Source organism: Anoplopoma fimbria, chromosome 17 (assembly GCF_027596085.1).
Source record: "Anoplopoma fimbria isolate UVic2021 breed Golden Eagle Sablefish chromosome 17, Afim_UVic_2022, whole genome shotgun sequence".
NCBI lineage: Eukaryota > Metazoa > Chordata > Actinopteri > Perciformes > Anoplopomatidae > Anoplopoma > Anoplopoma fimbria.
In genome coordinates this window covers 12,239,356-12,264,330 of record NC_072465.1, presented here as the reverse complement: position 1 = coordinate 12,264,330, position 24,975 = coordinate 12,239,356, and the positions used below count along the sequence as shown (strand labels likewise).

Here is a 24,975-nt window from a genome sequence, read left to right as displayed (position 1 = left end):
ACACTGCTGTCTGGTTTGGTGTCAAGGCTGCTCCAAGATGTGTTTCTTTCTGTTGTTTTGATATTTTGGGATTTTTGACTCTTACTTTGTCATTTAGAACTTTTTAAGTTGTTTTGTGCATTCAATTTCATTAATAATTGAAGCAAGAAAATCTGACTCCTCTTTGAAGGTCATTCAAAAGTTGATGGATGAATTAATCCCAAGCCAATATTTCCTCACCAAATAAGTCCACCATTGGCTAAAGACAGGTCTTAGTTAACAACTGTCAAGTTCTAAGACCTGTTGACTAAGACCCAGCATGTATGTTGTGTGTGCATGTGTGCACTGTCTAGTCTCCCCGGATGTCAATGTAACTTTCTGGGGACTACCTTACAGAATAATTTATATGGATAAGATTTCCTTATTAATTTTCAAAAGAAAAAAAAAAATCTTTCACAATTACTTGACCACCTCTTAATCAATGCAACCTCCTCTGTTTATAAACTCCCTGCCCTGTAACTGAATTGACATGACTTTTAATACAAACTCAGAAGACCTTACTGATTTCTGTGTGTGTGTGTGTGTGTGTGTTGTGTCTCATGTCCAGGAGGCAGTCATATCTCCCGTCTCTCCCGATGTGCTGTACCTGTTTCGAGTTCAGGCCATCTGCATGAATGACATGCGGAGTGACTTCAGCCAGAGCATGCTCTTCAGAGGTAACGAATAAACACACACACACACACGGACCCTTTGGACCCAAAGTGCTCATGAATTGCAGCTACATTATCTTTAATGTCAACATAACTGTCAATATGAGCATCAGAACACATCTCTTCCATGTATACAGCCCTCTCTCAACATGCCGTGCACATTGTCTTACATTTGTGCAAACAGTTTTTTCTGACAGTCAGGATTCCTTCGATCGAAATATCACAGTATCGTTCATATTCCGGGTTATTTATGTGAGCTCATATAAACAGCTGCAGGCTAAAGGGAAGGTAACAGAGAGAAGGAAAGACATACGGTAACAGTAAGCAACTGAAACGCAGTGAGATGAATTAATTTTATGTTGTGAATAATGTGCTTGTAATGCACTCATGGATTGAGTTGCCTGGTTGTTTCTCCTATGTTTAACAGTGGAACATCCCTTTTTCTTTCTTCCCTGTATGTCAGCAAACACCACCAGGATCTTTGAAGGGACAAGGATTGTGAAAACCGGAATGGTAAGGGAAGCGGAGGTGAATCACTACGATTATCTTTTCACGTTTTATCCAGCAGAGAGCAGTGTCTATAATAGCATTATTCTTCCCTGTGTGGACAGGAATGTCTCAAAGGGTATTAAAGTCAGGTTAGAAAGCAGTGGTTCACATGTAAGAGGGTAACAGGGGGTTGTTCCAATCCTTACCTTGATCCAAACATAAAGATTGAACCCTTAAATATAACTTGAAGGCTTAACTCCTTAGTCAATCATTTCTAAGTTGACTGAGGAGGAAAGTCAACAAATAATTACAGATTCTAATCATTAACTGGTTTCCTTTTCAGCCGACAGTGTCTCCAGCCTCCTCAGCCGACATGGCTCCCATCTCCTCTGGCTCATCTACTTGGACCTCCTCAGGCATCCCCTTCTCCTTTGTCTCCATGGCGACAGGAATTGGTCCGTCCTCCAGCGGTAGTCAGGCAACGGTGGCGTCTGTGGTGACCAGCACTTTACTGGCCGGCCTGGGCTTTAGCGGCGGTGTCATCTCCTCATTCCCCAGCTCAGTTTGGCCGAGCAGAGCACAAACCCATAACCAGAACTCTGCGCGCCAGACAACTGAACCCACCAAGCCCGCAAAAGACGCCACCACTTCTGCCTCTGCTGTCACGACAGCCGCAGCTAAAGATAACAGCGAAGCTGGGGGCGAGGACAGAGAGAACAGCAAGGGTCAAGGGAAAGATGAAGAGAGGGAAGGAGAGGATAAGGATGAAGAGGAAGAAGAAGAAGAGAAAGAGAAGAAGAAGGTGAGGAAGGGACCAGGAGGTCAGGGCGAGGCAGAGAGAAAGGACAACAGCACGGCAAAGAATGAACCAGCCAGCGAGACACCGGATGCTACTGCAAAGGAGAAAAAACAGACTGAACCAGATCCAACTAACATGCCATCTTTAGAAGACCAACTGGAGGTGTATACCCACAATCCACTGGACTCTAACTCCACTACCACCACAGAGGCAGCCAATGAAATGGCAGAATTCCCTGTCCCCAAGGGCCCAGCAGCAACACTCAGACCCGGCTCAGGGAGGGACAAGAAGCACTGGCCTTTCTCCGTCCACACTGGTGAGTCAACAAATGTGCTAGTACATCATGTGAACATTTCCCTTTATTTGTAGAGCAGGAACAATAAAAGGGCTAATTTGGTGAATTTGCAAAACTGCAGAATTATCAGCTTTCCTTTTAATCACTTCAAAAAAGTTAAAACTCATTTGGTGTCACCAGCTGCAGTTATATGAACCATTTTTTATTCAAACTAAGTGTCTAGGATAATTTTCAGGAATCCCAAGTATCTTCTTGCATGAACATAAAATGAAATAACTGGATAAGGTCAACACTGAGTATTTGGAAATTCCTCAAAGGTCTCTCCAAAAGGCTGTTCCTTTATCAAGTGCCCTCCAGTCAAGGATCCAATTTTAAGGAATCCATAAAAATATAATCATTTATCCAAGTGTTTGATACCTAGGCGCTCAAGGCCCTCCTGACAAACCTCTTGACGTGAGGTTACATTGAGCAAACGGTCATGTCAAGTGTTGGAGGAATTGAAATCGTGAATCGCCTTTGGATTTTATTTCCCTCAACGTGAAACATGGGGGCTTTTTGTGCCAATATTTAAAGTAATAAAACAACTGACTGACTTGATAGAGTAACATATTATTTTCATTCATATGGCAACATTTACAAATATCCCAAAAACTAAGATATGTCACTATTGCTTCCATCATGTTTCCGTGGAAAGTAGCAGGAAGATGGTTGATCATAGTGATATTCTTCTGTAATCATAGGGTTATTCTCCTGCTATTGTCTGGAGGTGTGAGATCAACTGTTATGCAGTTTGTTTAAGATTACGATAAAGATGGATGTTTATGTGTTTAAATTTGATTTAATAGTGTATTTTATTAAAACTGAGAATAAAGATGAAGTCACACACCTCAATGAAGGTTAAAGTTCCTCAGTGAATGCAGAAACCCCCGCTAGAGGATCCACCATAAGAATGTTAGTATTTTGCATATTAGCCAAAATGCTATTAGCATGCAACTGCTGGCCATGCAACATCTTGGCTGTAATTAATTTGGGTTAACATGTTTGCCTGGTGGTGCATTAAATCAATGATTAATTAAGATGCAATGCATTTCTAACCATGCACAGGTAATATATAATGCTAACCTCAAATGATAATTAATTTGTCCTTAATTGTATTAAATTCCAAGCTGCAACCTCTATTTAGAACATGTATCTATTAGAGTTTCTCCTCTTTGGAGATCTGGAGACCTCCTGCGGCCGCAGACACACAAGCAGCAGCTTCTCTTTTGCAGCTGCTGATTTGGCTTCTTTCTTTTGTTCTTTTCTCACACTCTTCATCAGGACTTTTTCATGTGACTTTTGCTGTTACTCTGAAAGAAATGTAACAAAGTACATAAAAGGTACTGAAGTAAAAGTAAATTAACTTCACAAAAAAGCGACTTTTCTTACAGTAACAAAAGTAAATGTAATTAATTACTTATACCCCTTACTCAGTATTAAGTGAAATGACCATGACGGCAGATTTATCAAATAAAGTTAGACAGCTGATAGTTCATCTTTATAAGAGCTGAAGTTGAAGCAGGAGCATAGACATAATAGAGTTGGATAATGGAGTATAATGTTTGTGTGCAGGGTAAGAGGTAGTACTGGGTTCTTCTATAGAGGCCTATATATCCAAAGACCTTAATGTAGTAAGTGATGATGAATAGCAGTGATATAGAGTGGATGAATTGCAGTGATGTAGAGCAAAGTGTTAACAGAGTTCCAGCAGGAGCTGAGAGCAGACCTAATGCTTTTCCTCTCCCCACTCCCCCTCCTCCTCCCCCCAGCTAAGACTTTCAGCAGGGCACTGCATTAGCCAAGCGAACACCATGGGACATCAATTCAATTTCAAGTGCTTTGAAACATAGACTAAGCGCATGACCAGACATTATTATGAACAAAAGCAATCTTCTGATATTCCCCGGAAACGGCTTTCTCAATCTCTTTGTCAAAGCACATTTAGCAAATTTTATTCAGTTTGAGCTGGACGGACTCAAGGGTAAAAGCTTAAAAGTTCTTGTACAACTTTGTAAAACCACTAACTGTATTCATTCATCTCAGAACCTCTGATGTGGGAGGTGTTTTTATGATGACTGCATGCTTTCAGTATTTCAGAAAGCAAACAACTACAAATCCCTGTTTTCCACAGCATGAGAAGAGTCAGCTCTGTTGACCTGAGCAAAAGTCTTAATTGTAAAACTGCATGTGCTGAAAACTACGCTAAGTTGGGTCAAAGTAAGCAGGATAAAGCACAGGGTCTCATAGTTAGAACAAATGGTAGTAAGTATGTGGTTCTGGTGCTTTATTCCACTGCATACATTAGACTGCAGTTAGTAGTAACTTTTTTTTGTTTACATACAAAAAAATATGATCAATTTATAAATGCAACGATAGACCAGGCTACTCCTACAAAGTAGACGAAATTAGTTCCACTTTAAATGCATTACTAATTATATTTAAATGATATAATATAAACTATATGAAAGGGTTCTGTAAGGGGATGGAGATAGAGATACTGGGGCTTATCAGCAGATGTTTATTTGTTTGCTGTGTGGAAGTGACTGGGATTAATATTTTATGTGTAAGACAACATCAGGCTTGACTTAAACATTGCTTTCCTAACTTTGCAAATAGAATCTAATAAATAAATTGCTTTCTAATATTAAAGATAATAATTTAAACACTTCAAAATTAACAGGAATTACAATTCACCTGGGAACCTTTTTAATGCAGCAACAAATTGTTAAAAAATTACACAGAAATGAAAATCCCAATAAATACTGTATATAGTATATAAACATAGAATTTCATTGAATAGATCTGCCCCATTGCCTCCAATATCCGATTCAGCTGTTTGAGTCAGAGACTGCCCGATATTAGTAACTGTAGCGGTGCATCCATAAATCTGTATAATGAATATTTTGCTTTGAAAACTTAGTAACATAAACACAGCTTTAGTGGGGACGCAGTAGGGTTAGATGTTAAAGCTACACTCACACAATCGGGAAAAAACTGCAAAATGAAGCAGAAATCCTCTTCTGTTTATCCCCAAATCCCCTCACACTCATCCTATCTTGCTCTATCTGTCTCTCCTGTTTCTCTTCCATCCTCCCCTTTCTCTGCTTATCAAACTTATTCATACTTCGTCCATATTTTTCATTTAGTTTTATTTACTCGCTCCATCTCTTTTTCTTTTTAGTCCTCTCTCTCTCTCTCTCTCTCTCTCTCTACCTCTCCCTCTCCTTTTGCTCTGATCTGAGTGCTGGCCTACTTTCAGACATGGCGAGAGGAGATGAGGCTTGCAGGCTAGACTCAGCTGCAGGGGAGGACAAAAAAGAGACTGCTTCATTTATAGTTACATGTGTGTGTGCATGGTGTGTGTTAGTGCCTGTACAGTATGTACCTCCCTGCACATGTGACTGGCTGTGTGTGCGTGTGTGTGTGTGTGTGTGTGTGTGTGTGTGTGTGTGTGTGTGTGTGTGTGTGTGTGTGTGTGTGTGTTATATGTTTGCGTGCTGCCGTCAAAGGTTTATTTATTTATTTATTTATTTTTGGCAGAGAGCTGTAATCGTAAGAGAAAGGCAGAAGGAAAAGAGAAGGGATCAGAGGCAGGCAGCATCACTGGGTTTCTCTGTATGCACTGTGCACGTCTGTGTGTGCGTGTGTGGATGTAAGGAAGGAGATGCACAGTAAGTGCCGATGCGAGCCAGCTGCGGCGCAGTGCAGGGGCCCGGGCTGATGTAGTGTTCGGCTCAAGGCAAAGCTGCAGATTGAAGGCCATGGGGGCCGGCATCAGCTCCGGCAACGTCACGGCTGCAGCGGCGGAAGTGGGTAGGTGGTGCTGATGGTTGTAGTGAAGATTAAGGGACCTAAAAAGCTAATTGGATTTTACAAATGACAGAAATCATCGTGAGATGTGTGTTGTTTTGATGCAGTTCTCTGGCTGCCCTCCCTCAGAGAGTGAGCAGGGCTCAGAGCTAGGAGGACATCAGCTGGGAAATGTATTCATTGGATTTGATTTGATGGTTTGTATTCGCTGCAGCACCTTCAGTTTTCAGTGACATGAAGTTAAAGAAAAAAACATCTGTTTCTTCTCTGTGTCCCGTACAGAGTTCAGTAGGTCCAGTATGTGTTTAGCTTAGTTTAGCAAATAAGCTGCCTCTTAATTCCACACTATTAACAGATTATAATAAAGTACAAACTAATTGGAAATGAAACAAGACATCAGCAATTCCAACAGATGCTGATCAAATTTAGTAACACTTACAATATCAAATTAGGAATCCTACCATGGAGAAAGTAAAATGTTCTTCAAAATATGTCATACTCTCTCGGGGCCTGTCTCACCACTCTCAACCATTTGTTTTTTTCATAACCAGCTGTTAGCAGTAAGCTAGCTCCTCGTTTCCTTTGTGAATTGTAATGTTGGACATGCACGCATACTAACATTTTTGATTAGATTTAATTTGGTTAATTTTTTTAATGAAAACAAGTGAACAGCCTGATTCTCTGGTTTGTGTAAAGATACAAAAAGGTTGGCTTTGTGATTTGGTTTGAGAAACCATGCACCAATCAGAGTATTGCAGCCAGGAGTAAGATGGTGTCCTAGCTAGCTATATCCATCAAATAGCGACAGAAAAATAACCTTAAAAATGGCAACAACCGTGGATGAGGCTCTTGAGTAAAGTAAAGGAAATAACTTTTGACTTGTAAAGATTTGAATTGCTATTGTAGTAACCGCCAGTTAACATATGCAGTCTCAGTGAGCCACCTTCCCCTTTTAATAAATCTATTGTCATGCCTGTAAAATACCTGTATCAACAAGTATGCACATTCATCTGTAGTGGATCATTTGGTAATGAAGTGTTAAATATTTCAGCCCTCTTGCCTCAACATACTGTTATAACTGTGAGAGGCTTTTGCTGTGAGGTTTTACTGCATTATACAACATTATTTCTGTCACTGAGGAAATTTCTTCAAATTTGGCATGGAACATCCACTTGGACCAAAGGATAAAATGATTCCAATTCATGTTTTTGGCCAAAGCTCAAGAGGATTTGCAAATTACGACACTATTTAACAGGATAAAACTTAAAAAGTAATGACTCTAAATTGAAACTTGACTTGTTGATGGAAGAAAATAGTGTGAGGTGGTAATTCTAGTTTTTGTTATAGACACAATTGCTTCAAAATTGACCTGAAGTTCTCAGCACTGCTGCGTTTTAGGACCACCCTACTGCAGCAGTGGACTAAACCATGTGCACTACTTATTCAGCAAACAGTAGTATTTTAGTTATTATGCTAATAATGGAAAAACCTTTATTGCAAACAAAAAGCAAACTTAAAATCCATAATGAAGGCTACCTATGTGTTGGAGCCCTAGGTGGTTCCACTATTCCCAGTGTACCATCTAGTAATGTTTTAAGGGCTGCCTTTGCCAGAAAATTATCCACACTAGTTGATACTCACCAGCTTGTGGCTGCTCTCACACTGACATACTGTAAACAGTTTGAGACCACAGCAACCACGCGTCACACATAGTTCTTGTTGTGTGTTAAACGTCTAGCTCCTTCAAAAAACGGCAGCAATATTAAACAACATCCAGGATGAAGGGCTTTAGGAGTTGTACCAAATATTTGTAGTTCAATATTTCAGTTGATTTTTGAATAAGTGTACTCAGAGGTCAACCAATGTTTGATTCAGTTGCTTCCAACACTTCATCAACGGTGTAAATGATAAAGAGGTAAATATCTCAACCTCTCTGATTCTGATTTCCTTTCTCTTCAATATCATCGCTTTTACGACAAGAGATAAGTGGCAGAAGCTTTCATATATTTATCTTGTAAAATGAAAGCAAATATATGAAAGCTCGAAGCATTGATCATGTGTGATCCAAGACAAAGGGGCTATTATTAACAGAAACTCTATCTTTCCAACCTGCATTCTTCCCTCTTCTTCTTTCTTGGTACTTCTTTATTACCTTCACTCTTATCCAATCCCTATTAGAGAGTTTACTCTTTAAGTAGCCTTCCATCATATCCTCTTTCCACCTGAGGAAAATTCTGTCCTTCATTACTTTCTCTATCTTTTTTTTCAAGACCTTCCCAGTGCTGTGACCAACCTGACCCACCAGGCACGGCCGGGGTCTGGGGATGGGCTGGGCCGCGTGGAGTGGATGGTACCTTTGGTGGTGGTTTCAGCTCTGATGTTCCTCTGCCTGGTTCTCCTACTGGCTGTGCTCGTCTACTGGAGGTGGGTACAACAACACCATAACTTCTACTTTTGAGTTGGTGGTTGGAAGGTGGATGGATGACTGGAAGGTTGCTATGTAATGCTGCAATTGTTAATAGTTGAAGATGGGAATGGGATGGAAAGATTGGTCCATTACAGATACTGAGGAGGGTAAGACATGGACACAAGCAGTGGAGTGAGTTTGGCAGCTCAAAAGCACCATAAAAGCTTCAGTGTATACCTTAAATCAGATGGAAAGGTGAATGCTTGATGTTCAAAGGATTGGACAGCATCATGTTGCAGCTCAGTCATGGCTGGAGATTGGCTCTGCTGCCATTCTAGCCGGTGTGTGTGTGTGTGTGTACACAGGGTCTGAGTCTGGAAACATATCATGCCTAGCAATGTTCATCCTCTCCACTATCTTTACCCGCTTGGTCCATTTTTGCTTGAGCATAAAATTCTTGTTTAAATGTATGTAACTTCCTGAATTTATTAGCTAATTCCCTTAAAATGTTTATTTATGACACATTTAATTTGTTCCTGACAGTGTGTCTGACACAGCAAAACTGCCGTTTATAGTTAGTGAAAGAGATAGTTACAGCTTGTTAAACCTCCAATCAACATCAATGTCACTGTGTTGTATGCAGCCGAATTCACTATATACTTGTTGTTGAAATATTTTTCTGTTTCTGTTCTGAAATCGTATGAATGCTTACAAAATAATAGTTGCCACAGTAAAAGCGTTGGTCATAATAGTGTGTTTTTCAAAATGGTATTATGATGACTGAAGTCTATATCCATTTATCTTAGAATATGATGACTTTGTCTACTCAGTAATGCCAAACTCCAAACTTGGAAGGATGTATCTATATTTGGGGATCTATATGAATGCATCAGTTATGGATTTCTCCCTCAAGAAACTCCATTCTTCATTTTTCCAGTACTGTATACACAAACAGTAAGGCACAGCGTCATGACATCTTTAGTGTGAATTTGTCCTCTTAGTGATGGTGTTGGGGGGATGCCAAATCTTTTGTTGTGTTAATTCACGATTAATAAAATTATAAAAAGTACAAAGACTGCTACCTGAAGCCTCCAGGGTGGTCTATTATTGGGAGATAAAAAGTTATAATGATAACATTTAGCACAGTTAAAAAGCTTTTTAGGCATTCAAATCACACCCAGGAATTAACTTAATTATTCTTTTCAGACAGCTTTTCAATTTCAAGTAACAAAACCAAGTACAGATATGATTTTTTGGATTGATTAATATTCCTGCCAATGAAATCAGTGAGGACTTTTAGATGGATGATGTTTTCATGCTGTAGTGAAAGATACAAAAGTAACAGGGAGTTATTTAACTAAACACATGTTTGGCAGCAGATCAGAGCTTCTGTTTTTAGGGGATTGTGACTTCAGTATATCACAAGGCCTTGTTCAACCTTTCTGACGTGAAAACCTAAGGCTTTTATGAGCTCCATGGAGATGCTGCAACATGTCATCATGGTATCAGACATGCACCAAACTATAAAGCAACCTTAAAGAGTAACTGCACACTTATTTTTGTTATTGGAGCTCTGCACACTTATATATATATATATTTTTTTTTTTTTTTTTTATATTATACAAAAGTTTTTTTATTTTTTTGTTATTGGAGCTCTGCACACTTAGGTTTTGCTGCTGCCTCTGTCCACAACGGTACATGCTCCTGTGCTGGTACTCCTGTCTGCTTCTCCAACTTTATCTACTGAAGGTACTCATACACAGGTAAAGGATAAGTACCTCGTACAATCCCACTTCAAAACACCTGAATTATCCTTTAATGATGGATAATCTGGCGAGAGCAATGTGCTTTACTGTAACAAGAGTGTTTAGAAAAAATATTACGTTTTTTGTCATGTAGCGGCTTGCTAGTAAGCTATTTAACACTAGCTTGCTATTACCACCATATTTTAATGCTAACGTTACACCTGCTAAATCCTGTTTTATCAATGACTTTTGTAAAACTAACTGAATTTCTGTAGCATATGGATGAAAGCTTGCCTTCATATGCTGACCTACCTTTTTACAAGTTCCCTCCAAGTGTAAAAACCACCAGTACCAGCTCATGAAGAAACCCCATGGTAAGTTGACCCTGGTCCAGCTTTCAGATTGTATTAGACCGGCTTTTGTCCCAGTAGTAGACTCAATACCTAAAAGTACCAACACCAAACAATTGTTGTCAGAAGCTACAATAACTACATGTGATATATATTAAAAGCCAAAAGGCCCAAGCAAGTCTCCATAGGTATACTGTAGGTAAAATCTCCCTATATGACTAGAGGATCATCTGATCATTGTGATGGATTATTTGTTGTAGAACAGTGAATCAGAATCTGAGTCAAGCAGAAGAATGGTGTTCATCAAGCTGCAGCAGGGAAAACCCACATATAAAACATTTCATTAACCAGCACACAGCATATGTAGGCAACACAGGAATGATGTCAGAGAGGGGGACAATTTCTTATTAAGATAACAGTCACAAGAACGATATTAGCATGGGTTCAAGGAAAGGTCGAGGGCAACCATTTTGAGAAATTGGCAAACAATTCTTGGCCCTTGGTTGCCATTAGTAGCAGCCGCTTCTTAACATATAAAAAATAGTGACAGTACACAGCAAAACATGCATCCCAAAATATGTTTTTAAATATAGTCTCACTTGCGTTGGTGCATTTAATCGTGTGTGCACAGGCATCTGTGACAATGTTGAACCAATGTGCAAAATGATTCAAATGACAAAGAACCAGATTAACCTGAAAGAAAAACAAAAAGGAAATGTGTGAAGTCTTTGGAGGCCAAGTATCTGACCATCTTTGAGTTGGACAGAGAATTATACTTCAAAGCGTGTACAACAAACACAAAAATTTTTTTTTTACAAATTTGAGTATTTTTCACAAGATCTCAGAGTTCTTATTGAGAACACTATTTTGAACTGGTTAGTGCTCAAGGGTTGAGTAATGGTGGGTAACTCTTTTCACACACACACACACACACACACACACACACACACACACACACACACACACACACACACACACACACACACACACACACACACACACACACACACACAGGCCACCAGGTCACCAGGTGCTGGGGTGTGTTGGTGTACATAATCCTATTGTGGAGCAAAGCTCAGGTCACAACCCTGTGCTCTTCACAGTCTCCACCCCTGCTGCAGTCCTATTGGCCCTTCATGTTTACCACTCTCCCACACGACCTGGATGCAGCGCAGCAACAGTTTAGGTAATAGCCGGCGCACCAACTGCTGCTGCGCTACATTCAGGTCGTGTGGGAGAGTGGTAAATATGAGTTTCGTAACAGAAACATGTTGATCTCACTTGATCGTGCAGACTTTACTTTAAAAGCTTTTGGGTAGCACATTGGCCCTCACTTGATAAACAGTATAGTGGGTTTATATTTTTTCACTACAGTTTGAGTATTCACGTTTTCACACCGTTAGACTGAAATCAACAACGTCATTTCTGATTTATTTGTATACATATTGTAAAACGATGTGAAATATTTTTTTGTGGATGCAACTCAAAATCTCGTTCTTGTCTTTAGAAAATCCTCTTAATCTTGAACCTTATTTGGTATAACATTACTTTTTGACACGATGCAGTGGTCAGCAATGTTTTTTTCTTTTTGAGGACAGAGTGATTCAACTGTATCATAGATAATCTGTACCCACTAAGCACTGCTGGTTGGCTTTGATTTCTGGTCAACACTGTGACTTCCTCTCAGTTTGATCTGCAGCATGGTCCTGTCAACTTTGTCCCACGTGACTTGAATGCATCATGACACCAGCTGTCTCACACCAGGAAGTGGCTTGGGATTGACGTGTGTGTGTGTGTGTGTGTGTGTGTGTGTGTGTGTGTGTGTGTGTGTGTGTGTGTGTGTGTGTGTGTGTGTGTGTGTGTGTGTGTGTGTGTGTGTGTGTGTGTGTGTGTGTGTGTGTGTGTGTGTGTGTCACACAGAGGGAACAACCCCCTCCGTGCCTTGTGAGGAAAGCCGTCCTCCCTCCCTCTGTCTCCCTCCCTCTGTCTCCCTCCTCCTGTCTCTCCGTCCCCTGTGCACTCGCTCTCAGTTCATGTCAGCAACAGCATGCGGCAGCCTCCATCCTCTGCTTGTTCACCAGGATGAACACTTTCTGCTCTCTGCTCTGTATCAAATACAGGTAGGGAGGGTCTGGACACACACACTTACACACACATAGATGAAGTGGGCGTTGTTGTTGTCACTGCAAGTTGTAGTAGTTGATAAGGACACTGCAAAGGATGGATGGTAGCACACATTGTCAGTGTTTAGTTTCATTTAGTTGTTGTCTAAAACAAGGCATGTGACAGTCCTTTATTTTAACACCTGAATAAGAATGGAGTGTAGATCAGTCGGTGTGTTTCTATTTCATATGTTTGTACAAAAGATTATTCTATGCTTTCATGAACCAGTGACAAGAATGCACAGGATGACTAATCCTATTTAAAAGAGCATCGGAAAGTTTCTGTATTGTTGCTAAATATTGATATTATTTCTTTTTTCACTAATAATATGAAGTCCACAGCATTTTCTACTATTTTGATTCTGTATGTTTAAGCCTTTAGCTGCGGCCAGAGGCATTATGATTACAAGTTGTCCCTCCGGCTGTCCATTCTCATGAATGGAACGCCTGGAGGGATTTTTTTCAAATTTGGCACAAACGTCCAGCTGGACCGAAGGATGAACTGATTAGAGTTTTGGAGGTAAAAAATCACTTTGACCCACTAAGCACGTCCTTGGCCATAACTCAAGAATCTATTCGCTAGTTATGACAGTTTCACACAAATGTCTAAGAGAATAAGATGATGCAGTAATGACATTTTGGACAGACGTGGATATAAACCGTAACATGAATGGATGGTGGAGGCATTCAACCGCGAGGTGGTAATTCTAATTTGTTCTGTATCTTTCCGCTTGCTCTACGGTCATATGTGTATGTGAAAATCTGGTTATTAGCCCTCATCTAACAAGTCCTCACATCTTAAAGACGACCAACAAGGTTTGTTTAAGATTAGGCCACCAAAAGTACTTGGTCAAGGTTAGAGGAGTACTGTGGTCATGGTGAAAAGAAACTGACAATGACTGTTGTTAAGAGAAAAGATGACAATAGCAGCCAGTCTCCCATGTACAAGTCAGACAATTTGTTAACCTAAACATCAAGGACGCGTTCCTGCTGAGTATTACATCCAACATCATGCTTACTCTGCCTGTGTTTCTAAAAGGAAACAGCCAATACTCACCTGGCCACAAGAGGGCGCATGTCAGGTGAGGGTCAACAAACAACTTTGTTTATCACCTTTTCTTCCACAGCCAAGAGAAAAGCATCTATTTCTCTACCAATTGAACATCATTCATCTTATATTAATCTTCCAAAGACAACATTTGAGAGCATGGAGCAACCATCCAGAAAGGGTAGACAATATATTATTCCAATGGATGCCATTCTGAGCCTTTGCCACTCAAACATACAAGCAGGCAATCTCAGCCTTCAACAAAGTGTCAGACTGAGAGCGCACTTCTCTTTCCCTCAGGCAGTTATTCATACAAGATATGTTTTTGCGACTGTGTTGGACAGTGTGCAGCTGCTCTCTGATACATAGAGTACTGTCCTAGCTGCTCCTTGCATAACTTATACAGGTACACTGTGGTACTGTATATGCTAGAACATTCCCTTACCCAGTCTTTAAGGCTCTATTTATCTGTATTTCGGTTACTACGAGTGTTCGGTGTAGCATCTGGTCGGCTGGTGACTGCTACTGGAAGGCTTTCAAAATAGCATTCAGAAGACACCGGTAACATTTGAAGACACACTGATAGTTAGATTCTCAAACCTCCTCTCAGTCCAGGTTGGTCTCTAAAGATAGCTTGTTTGGTTTGGATCATGTAAACGTAATGATATAAAATCTGACTGGTTATTTATTTTGTTAATACAAACATATTTTATCTGTAGAATTGTTTTTTGTGACTTTAAATTTTCTGAAAGCAGCCTGACAGCTGGATGTAAACGCAGCTAGTCCACTAGTCAGGCTCTCTGTCTCAGTTTTGGCTTTCACTTCTTGAGTGTTTCCTGAGAGAGAACACATGTCATACCTCTCCTCCTTCTTCCTGCTGTATTTAAACTCCAACTTGTCTCTAAATGCCTCATGCAGATCTCCATTTCAAAGCTGATGTCAAACATCACATATGTGAATTTCCAAAGTCACCGTCACAGACTAAAAACACAACAGGAGACCTTCTGGTGTGTCTGCTCCTTAAAGCTTCCCTGTAAGCTGCTCCTACATATACTGTGTGTGACTTTAGACACACCGAGAGGTATGTGTGTGTGTGTGTGTGTGTGTGTGTGTGTGTGTGTGTGTGTGTGTGTGTGTGTGTGTGTGTGTGTGTGTGTGTGTGTGTGTGTGTGTGTGTGTGTGTGTGTGTGTGTGTGTGTGTGTGTGTAAAAGTTTCAAAGTCCATTTCTGCCAACTACAAATCCATTGAGGGGAAAAGCACTGCCCTAATCAAATATGTATTCTGTCTTTTGACTCATGACATATTCTGAACCCAGTATTCCAGGTGTTGCCTTCAGGCAGATGGTTCAGAATGCCAATCTGCAGACTTAATTGCTCCAAAAAAATCATGCATCCCATCCCGCATCAAAATATGAAATAGCACCAAGTAGTATTATATGATTTAAATTACAGGGACTAATATATTGTGACTTGATTATTTATTATATGTTTTGATCGCACCTTGTTTTATTTTTCGTAACTATTGGCGACATGTGTATTTATCCAATCAGTGTATGTATGATATATGTTTTCTATGTGTGCGTGTGGATTGTGATGCTGGCAAGTGTAATGTGTGATTTAGAGGCGAAGACAAATGAAGCTCTAGCATGAGTTCAGTCAGGAAGACAATACTCTTGTATGCTTAGTCTCGTAGTTTATTTCTCATACATCTGCCATTCTCTCCTCACGCATGCTCACTCATGATTTCCTTGTTGTCATTGTTTATCTTCAATTATCTTTTTCTCATTTGAATGGTCTCTCCTGATTGAAATATCTCTGCGGGACAATAAATCATATCTTATATTATCTTGTCTTATCTTTCTCTCTCTCCACACACACTCCGAGAGATTAACTGTATAAACAGCGGATAAAGAAATTGTGCTACTGTCTGGCCTAGGCCCAGGCTGAACCTGCTATTCCTCCTAAGGCATCATTAACATGTGACCTCTCTCTCTTTCTGTCAGGCGCTGTTTCCAGACAGCCCACTTCTATGTGGAAGACAGCAACTCACCCAGGGTGGTACCCAATGAGACGATCCCTGTCATCCCCATTCCAGGTAACAAACTACCACAGCACTTCTTACATTTAGGATCTGATTTGATTTAATTCTATTTATGGCTGAACAGGCAAAGAAACAAAAAATAGGATAACAGGGTAAAAAAACGTATTTCCAACAAGGTCGAAAGATGTTAGGAAACAATAGGAGACAATGAAGCACATGACATTAAACATAAAAACTTAACTAAAAACAAACCTAAAATCTAAAAACCCATCAACACAATAAGAAAATTATAAAATAATTCCTGCAACACAAAACAAGGTCAGCTTAAATAACACTATCATTGCAAAAAAAAGCTGAAATAAATATGATTTTGTCACATCATTTTGTCAAGCAGGATTCTCTGCTCTGAAACCCTTGGGTGTTTTGTCATCAAATTATTTCAACTTAACTATAATATCCCTATAATAACTTGGATGGGGAATTTTTTTTTCCTTTCCAAATGTTATTGGACCCATTTGAGCAAATTCTGGTTGTGAAATAAGTCATTTTGATGGGGTCTTGATGCTCAAAACGATGTATCCACCGTTTAGCAGCCGCAACAGTAGCGACAGAGTGGGCTACAGAGGAGCCTATGACGTCAGCACAAGTTAACCTTACTTGGTTGTGATTGGTCGCAACATGCACGCAGCAATGAGCAGCCCTAATGACACAAAGAGAGGGCTGATAAAGACACAGAAATGCCGGAAGGCAGGTAAAAACTACATTTTGGCTGCCATCGATGAGCCTGTTCCCTGGGATACGTCCCAGTATTCCAGATGGCCACTACGCCAAAAGCTGTGGTAACTGAGTGTTGTTACTGGCGAGAGAGCAGCAGGACAACTGATGCTATGTGCTCTAGTTCTTTATACAGGGTTGGGGGAGCCATGATTTCAGCCGTGCGTAGAAAATCCTGAACAAAAAGTTTGACGGACTTTTTCCACAATTCAGTACTAAATTGCTCAGTCTTTTCACATTTAGATCCATTCTATGAAACTCCTGATTCCCTGTAGTCACCATTACTGTAGCAGCTGGTGTCCATCTCTGAGAGCCGAACATATGTTCAGCAATAAAACTTGTCCTGTTGGCCTTTTGTCAATACAGCTAGAAGATCTTTCCTTGAGTAACGAACCATACCTTTTAAAAGCAACATTGAGCATATAACCATCATTGTTTGAAGTTGAACAAGCTTATCTGACAAGTTCATATCTCTGTGAAACAGCTAGGGATTTCTTTATTATGATTTTTGTTTTATTCTGAATGTCAGGCAAATTACCAAAAATCAATCTAAATGGGTGCATGCAGAAGTTTGGTAAACACCTTGGAAAACAGTGTTAGCAATACAATGTTTGGGATTACTAGCTCAGACTTTAAACTAATGGTGCCTTCAGTCAAAAAATACGATCTGTAGCCACATCACAAACCTGTGCTGTGTCAGTAAAAAAGGTTTAAGCGGTGAGAGAGAGAGGCTGTGCCCAGTTCACAAATTCCAAACAACACACACAAGCACACACACACACATATAAATATATATAAAAATCCTCTACGGCATGAAAGCTGCTCCAGCTCTAGCCCTCAGGTCCAGGATTTGGATCCAAACCCGTCAAATCAATTAAAAGCTTGTGGGGCCTCTCTACAATGGGCCTCGGCTGAGTCCAAAGGTCTCCATTTAAACCAGAGCCAGTATGCCCAGCATGGCAGAGTCCAGGACAGACTAAAAGGGGGTCTGCCATTGAGCTGTTGTCCTGTCCCCCAGCAGAAACACAGGCTTTCTAAGCTCCTGTTTTGGAGTCACCATTGATACCATATCACTGCGGTTTGATATATTTGTTCTTTTGATAACCACTGGAAGCGTGATGTAGCTTCACAGACGTGTGGAGGCTGAATATCAGGAAACACTGTGTGGACATCAGAGTCCACTGCAGCTGACAGGATGGTGTACGACCATATGCTTGTTGTGTTAATTGTCTCAATAAGCTCAGACCTAGAGCCTCGCACATCCCATAATCCGCTCTAAGACCTTGTGCTGAATTTAAAACCTGCCGGCAGCAGCCACTTACTTCAGAAACCTTAAAAAGACACACACACACACACACACACACACACACACACACACACACACACACACACACACACACACATACACACAAACATTACAGATGTATAATCAAATGCTGCTTCTTTAGTAATGATATCTTTGAAAAGTCACACTTATTACAATATTTTTAAAACAATCATATGGTTAATTGATAATTGAGGTGAAGTGAATTACACAAACATGATTCAGTCACTTTGGGTTGGTTAGTGCTACTGCATATGTGAAAAAAGTAAGGAAACTAAAAATAAATGTATTCCTTCTCCAGAGGGAGCTGTTTTAAGTCTGATGAGTGTCCTCAATGAGTAAGTCCAGGTTGGTCCTTTTAAATTCTGAAAATTAAGAATGGGTAATGGTTTTGGGCGGTCCACCCGGTCCATTCTAGTGAACGCAATATCTCAAGAAAACGCCTGGATGTAATTATTTCAAGTTTGGCTCAAACATCAACCTGGACTCAAGAATGAACTGAATTTGTGGGTCAAATGTCACTGTGACCTCACAAAAAAAACAATGATGACATTTCGGACAGACATGTAGTTAACCTGCTACTTGACTGGTTGACAAACACTTAAAGCCGAGGCGGTAATTCTGTTTTAGAAAGTGTGACTTACTGAAGACTGAAAACAAACTATGAATAAATGTCTTTATTTTTTTCCTGTTCCTCCTGATTGGAAATCAGTGTGTTTTAGTTTTGCATTGTCACCAAAAGACTAAAACAACCTTCAAGCAATGAAGATTACTTCCCTTTTTATTTCAATCAGCACCGCTCACAAAGAGTAATTTACTCGATATCAATCCATTTTATGTTGAATGATGTGTATTGTTAATCTATATTGTTGAGTTTAAGTGATTTGAAATATTGTACCATACCACACATCTTCACACCTCTAACTGACGGGGTATTGTATCCAAAGTGATACATAAAGTTAAGTTGTGTGTGACGTTTTATTATTCTCAAAAAACATAGAGTCTAGTATACTTTGTGGAGGGCAGTAGGTTAAGTGCTGATTCTTATTCGGGATAAAATTGCGTTACACCAAACTTGTGTTTTACTGCAGTAATGTTGTATTCTGGAGCAACAGAACAGATATTTTACAGTACATGTTGTAAATGATTGTACTCTACTGTGTGTATATTATTTCAAAGCAATGAAAATGTATATCAGTTCTCTATGTAGCTAATTGCCTCTTCCAAACCCAGAACACTCAGCAGCCTGCTGTGTTTACTGACACACAGATCATTTTGACATATTTGCATACCTAAATGAGCATCTCGAAAGACACAAAGTGAGAGCGAGTGAGTGTATGCTCTTGTTAATATTTGATGATGACTAAACCGAAGGGCGCCGTGAGAGAGTTTTCGCTGATTTTTCACCCTTTTCACTGAACGGGTCCAATCATCAGGGTCGGGTTCAGCTTCTTATGCTGTCTGTGTCTGAAAAACGACTACAACTTTGCAGCTGTTTGTATGCAAATATTCGCCAGCTGATGAAACATGCACTCCATTCCTGTGCAGTCCCACTAAAAGTTCCCACGAGCAACACAACATCACAACTACACAATTATTATGCAAGCCCTCTTGTATGTTTTTAATTGCTTGCTCCTCTATGGTATAGCAGTGGAGCTAGAATTTTACCAAACTTGCATCATCCTTGGCAGAGATCATTGTAGGGAATGGATTTACTCAAAGCACCACTTAGTTCCACATATACTTTAAATATACTACAAGTACATGTTAGCATTTGGCTAGCATTTGATTTATTAATGTCTGTCAATATATTTCAATACAATATCTAGGGTTAATACTAAAGAAAACACTAAATACAAATCAAGGCTAATTTGGCCTTGACCTGCTTATCCTCAAAACATATAGGCATCAGCATTTACCATCACAACACAAGGACACAATTTTATCTTTGTGGGGTTTAGTAAGGCATTTGATGCAGGCATACATAATTTCAAGTAGACTGTATAAAAAAATAATGACAAGTAGAGTGAACACAGGACTTGGACTGAAACCAAGTCGACGTTGACTTATTTTACTGTAGTTTTGTTACGTGCTTGCATAATTAGCTCACACCACATTTATGTAACAAACATACTTAATGTAACCCAAACCCCAATCTTTTCTTAAGATTAATCGAGTACTTTTGTTGCCTAAATCTAACCCAGTACTTTTATTGCCTAATCCTTACCAAGGCCTTTTGTTGCCTAAATCTTATCAAGTACTTTTGTTTCCAAACCTAACTAAGTACTTTTGTTGTCTAACCTTTAGCAATTAGTTGTGTTGCCTAAACCTAAGCTAGTACTTTTGTTGCTTAAACTTAAGCTAGCACTTTTGTTGCTTGAACCTAAGCTAACACTGTTGTTGCTTAAACCTAAGCTAGCTCTTTTGTTGCGCATGTAAACCTAAAAACTAAGTAAACCTACCTTCTAAGTTTATTTTAAAAAGACACTATGCATGTAACAAGGGAAACTGACACACCATCCGGGCCACTTCCATAACTGACACAAAATTGGTACCAAGAGGGTCACACTTATATGCTTTTGGCAACAGACCAAGCATCAGTATTTGACGAGTTGGAAGTGAAAATGTGTTGTCTTACTTTTTGCTCATATTGGTTTAAAAAACAAAAAAAGGATAGACAAACAGCCAACATGTTGAAATTGTTTTCTCAACTGCTGTTTCAATGGTCACTAATGAACTTTGAACTGATAAACAATGGACATTTGAACATCTACAGTATAATTGCATGGCAACTGGGGAACTTTATTCGCCGAGAAAATGTGTCGAAAGCAGCTGCTAAATGAACCTTTAACTAAGCTGTCACTGGTCTTTGCATTTGATTATCAAACTGGAAGAACATGGCATGTGTTCTGGAAATATCAAATGTCTCCCAAACCACCAATTTCAGTTTTTCAATCAATTTGAGAAATGGGCCAAGCAGTTGCATATCTGTTACTTCAAGACAATAATTATACAGTAATTATTTTTTAAGTTGTTGTGGATTCTTTGCTTTTTTTTTTTTTACTATGTCTCTTGTTTGCACTATCCTCTCTGCTGCTGTAATCCTGCAAATTTCCCCACTGCGGGACTAATGAAGGATTATCTTATCTTATCTTAACAGTTTTAAATATTGTGTTTACAAGGTTTTTATGTTTGAAGATGTGACTCACATCATATCAGATTGTTATGCCGTGCTTGTGATGGTGAGTCAGTTCTGAGCTTTCAGAGTCTTGTTGTGCAAACTGAGCCTGTGAATTGTAGTAGTAGTCTGGCTTTCCAAGGTCACCTATTGTCTTACTTCTGTAGCTCAAGACAGTTCTGTAAGGGATGTATTGATCTGACAAAACAATGGCAACGAGCTGGCACAGCCTCACTCACAAGGCACGTAATACGTGTGTACTTTACCTTAGCTGCTGTTTCTGAGACGCAGTTTGAAATTTGTCGGCAGATAGGTGGGGGGGCTGTGCCTTGCTCCTGGGCAATTCGCTGCTACTGTGGAGCCAGTTTAACCCTGGTCTTTTCTCTTCTCTTCAGATGACATGGAGGCCATTCCAGTCAAGCAGTTCATCAAACACATCTCGGACCTCTACTCAAATAACCAACATGGATTCTCTGAAGATTTTGAGGTAGGCAGTAAAAGCTATACCGGTACATTTTGAAAACACACCTTCACGTGAACACACATGCTATCAGATCCTGAGTGTCAGGCTATGATTAACCTATGAAAGAATGTACACAAACAGGTTACCACCACAGATCCTGGCACAGTTATCTGGGTCAGATCAGAAGTAGCCAATATCTCCTAAAACTATCAGAAGCTGCAACCTTCAGTCATGAGCCCAAATTCTGTGCGTCATTCCAAGAACATGCACCGTCTCTGTTGAAAGTGCTTTTAAAGTTTTTGCTCCCTCCTCTTGTTGTGAGCTACATAGTCCCTTTAAACTAGATGGTTTTATATGCATGTAAAATTAAATTAAAAACATGATTAAGACTATTTGAACACTGCATGTACACAACAACAAAAATCAATAAAACCTGACATGAATCAATACAATATTAACATTTTTAAAAGTATGTAGTCAAAACACTCAGATGTTGGGGTCACTAAAGATATTATCATAAGTGTTACCCTATGTATGTAGTCTTGAAGGGGAATAACATTGGGCTGTCTACTGTCTAAACTTACTACCACACCAAATTCATTATGAAACAAGAGATGAGGAGGACAAAAAGGCTGCCTTCTGAATGATTATGGTTATTGCAGAGAAATCAAGAGGGAAGTTTTACTGATGGGAAATTTTAGTTTAGGTATAACCCCTGCATGCTTCACCACACCAGCCAAAGCGTGCTCTCCAATTGTGCTCTGTGAAAATATCATCCCTTTTCTTTTTTTTTCTCCTCCCTTGCCGCTTTGTTTCCTCCTTTTCCTCCATTTTCTCTGCATTCCTGATCCATGCTCTCCCCAGAAATAGAAAAGTGGGGGAACTGAGCGTGACCCCCCCGAATGAGTAACTTAATAGTTACACTGCCAATGTGTCCCCTCCCCTCTCCCCCATAGATCCGGTTTAGTCTTGATGGACACAGGAAAATGTTCTAGGAGGGAGCCCCTTCTCTAATGAAATCATCCTCCTCCTACTTTCTCGCCATCCCTGCTGTTCCAGTTTCTCCTCCTTTGACCGAGGGCATCAATCATCACTATTTACTCTCAACAACATTGAAATGGCATTGTAGTCACCCACCCAAAAAAAATCAAATCAGTAAATGCTCCCGAAATCAGAAGAAATACTACAAACATGCTTGATTTAAAAGTGCCCATCCAATAGTTATCATATATGAAGATGGAAATGGATTAACCTGAAAAAATTATCTGGTCTTTCTACACAGCATGTTACACCGTCTGTACCATTCTGTTGGCTTATACACAGCAGTTTTTTTTTCAGAATCACATTCAGAGGACTCCTCAGAATGCAGTCCAAAATTTTTACTATAGGTCAACAGTGACAACCTCTTTTGAACATGCCAAAAATGGGGACAGCAAAACGTGCTTCACAAAATACATACATTTGCATATTTGCTGCATTAGGGATATTTTTATATTTCTGCTACTACTATTATTAAGCTGAGTCATAAGTGCATAGTATCTTAATGTAAGGTGACTTAAAGTGGCAACCATGTTGTCTGTTTTGGCAACCAAAAGATGATGCCTGGTTGCCTGGTAACCACTTTTAAAAGTCAGTGTTGAGCACTGCATCACGTTCACTCTTTCATACCAAATTCAAGCAGTGTGAAAGGTGCATTCCAACCTGTTTGGGAGCAGCATCATAAAGCTAGGTCAGACTACACACGACAAACACCGTGGCATCACTGTGGCAGTCGGAATTTACATGACAGTATATGCAGCATGGCATCAACCATCAACCATTTGTTTGTGTGAGTGCATGCAATTATCAGTCTGTGGCATGGGATTGAGTTTAAGTGTGCGGACATATGTGTGTATATGTGCCATCGTGTACCATCTCGCCGTCATCTGTCTCTGTGACATCATCTCCAGTCGAACCCTGTCTCCTTCTATCATACCTGCAACCTGATCTGCTCACACATGCTTAACACGAAGCTCGCCGCGCCCCAAAATAAATCCCCTTCCCAATTAGTGTGATGAATCAATGTTTAATAGCGCTAAAACAAGCGGCCGCCCTGTAAAGCTCAAGAGGAAATGAGGCCGAGGGGTCAGAGCCAAATCCAGCGCCTGCCCTCCCTGTTGGCCATGCTGAGCTAGCAGCCAACAGCTGTTTGCTTGGCAGGAACTCAACATTAAACACTGACATATATTCACAGGCTGCTCGGCCCAGAATTGCTCTCTGTCATTTTTAGGACTGTAAGCAACAACCATAAGGCAGTATAAACTTGGAGAATAATTATGGAAAAACATATAGGGAGTAAACAAGAAAAGATCTCCAGAGTGAATACCCTAATTGATTTTCTGTTTAAATTGGCCCATAACTCAAGCACTAGTCATTTCACTATAGCTGTTACTCCCCGACATGTTATTTATTTTCTTGACCTGAGGGCATGGTACGACTGTGCCAAGCAAGGGCTGGAGCTTATTAAAGCACAATTTATGGAGAGGGGAACACTTCCTAAAGTCAAAAAGAGGGAATGACAGGCAGAGAGAGAGAATAAGGGGTTGAGGAGGTTGAAATCAGCCTGAACAGGTAGTACAAGGAGAGCAGCTTTTGTACAAGAGATGTACACAGATATGGCTGCATCATGTGATGGACGTGAGACACTCAAAAAATGCAGCATGCATCCACAACAAAAAACAATGTATGGTGAAATATTGAGAAGTGTCACGTACATTTAGCCGGAATGCAAGGCAAGATGTATAACAAAATGTATAACCAATTAGAGGTCATCTACATAAACAGAAAGACTAACACCAGTTTGATTGAAATTCAAAGTGCACAATGAAAACAACATGATTTATTAGAATTTCAAAAATAAATGAGATATCTTATCAAAACAATTTGACCGACAAAAGTTTGAATGATGTTCCCTGGAGTGCAATTTTTTTTAAAGGAAAATAAATAAATGAGAAAAAGATATATCTGCTTTTGCAAATGAACCCTTGTTTTCTTTACAATACCGACTGTACTGTACATTTCATATCTACGTTTTCCATCTCTCTAAATGATGTGTCACATGCTGCGTGCATACCATGTAAAAAACTATTTTGAGCAATTGACTTGGAGACAACAAAGCACAGGTAGCAGCCCCTAGAGGCTGCATTGTTCACTACAACACACAATACAAATGTGTCTCTAGAGGTAAGGTCATGTGGTCATAAAAAATGGGTGAATCCTCTGCAGGGCATGAATATGTTCAGTAAATGTAATTGCAGTCTGGCCTCAGATAAATGTGGACCATAAACATCAGGATTTATCCTCTGGGGAAATCCAAAGTGAAT

The 24,975-nt window shown here is 39.9% G+C and overlaps 1 protein-coding gene across 1 annotated transcript in view; it reads left to right on the top strand.

Annotated features, from left to right (window-relative positions):
• Positions 1-24,975, top strand: part of ptprga (protein tyrosine phosphatase receptor type Ga) — a 428,569-nt gene that overhangs the window by 357,950 nt on the left and 45,644 nt on the right. The window contains exons 10-15 of the mRNA XM_054616971.1: positions 587-695; positions 1,153-1,202; positions 1,522-2,293; positions 8,392-8,545; positions 15,837-15,928; positions 21,546-21,637. Coding sequence (XP_054472946.1) covers positions 587-695; positions 1,153-1,202; positions 1,522-2,293; positions 8,392-8,545; positions 15,837-15,928; positions 21,546-21,637 — 1,269 coding nt within the window. The remainder of the gene's footprint in view (positions 1-586; positions 696-1,152; positions 1,203-1,521; positions 2,294-8,391; positions 8,546-15,836; positions 15,929-21,545; positions 21,638-24,975) is intronic.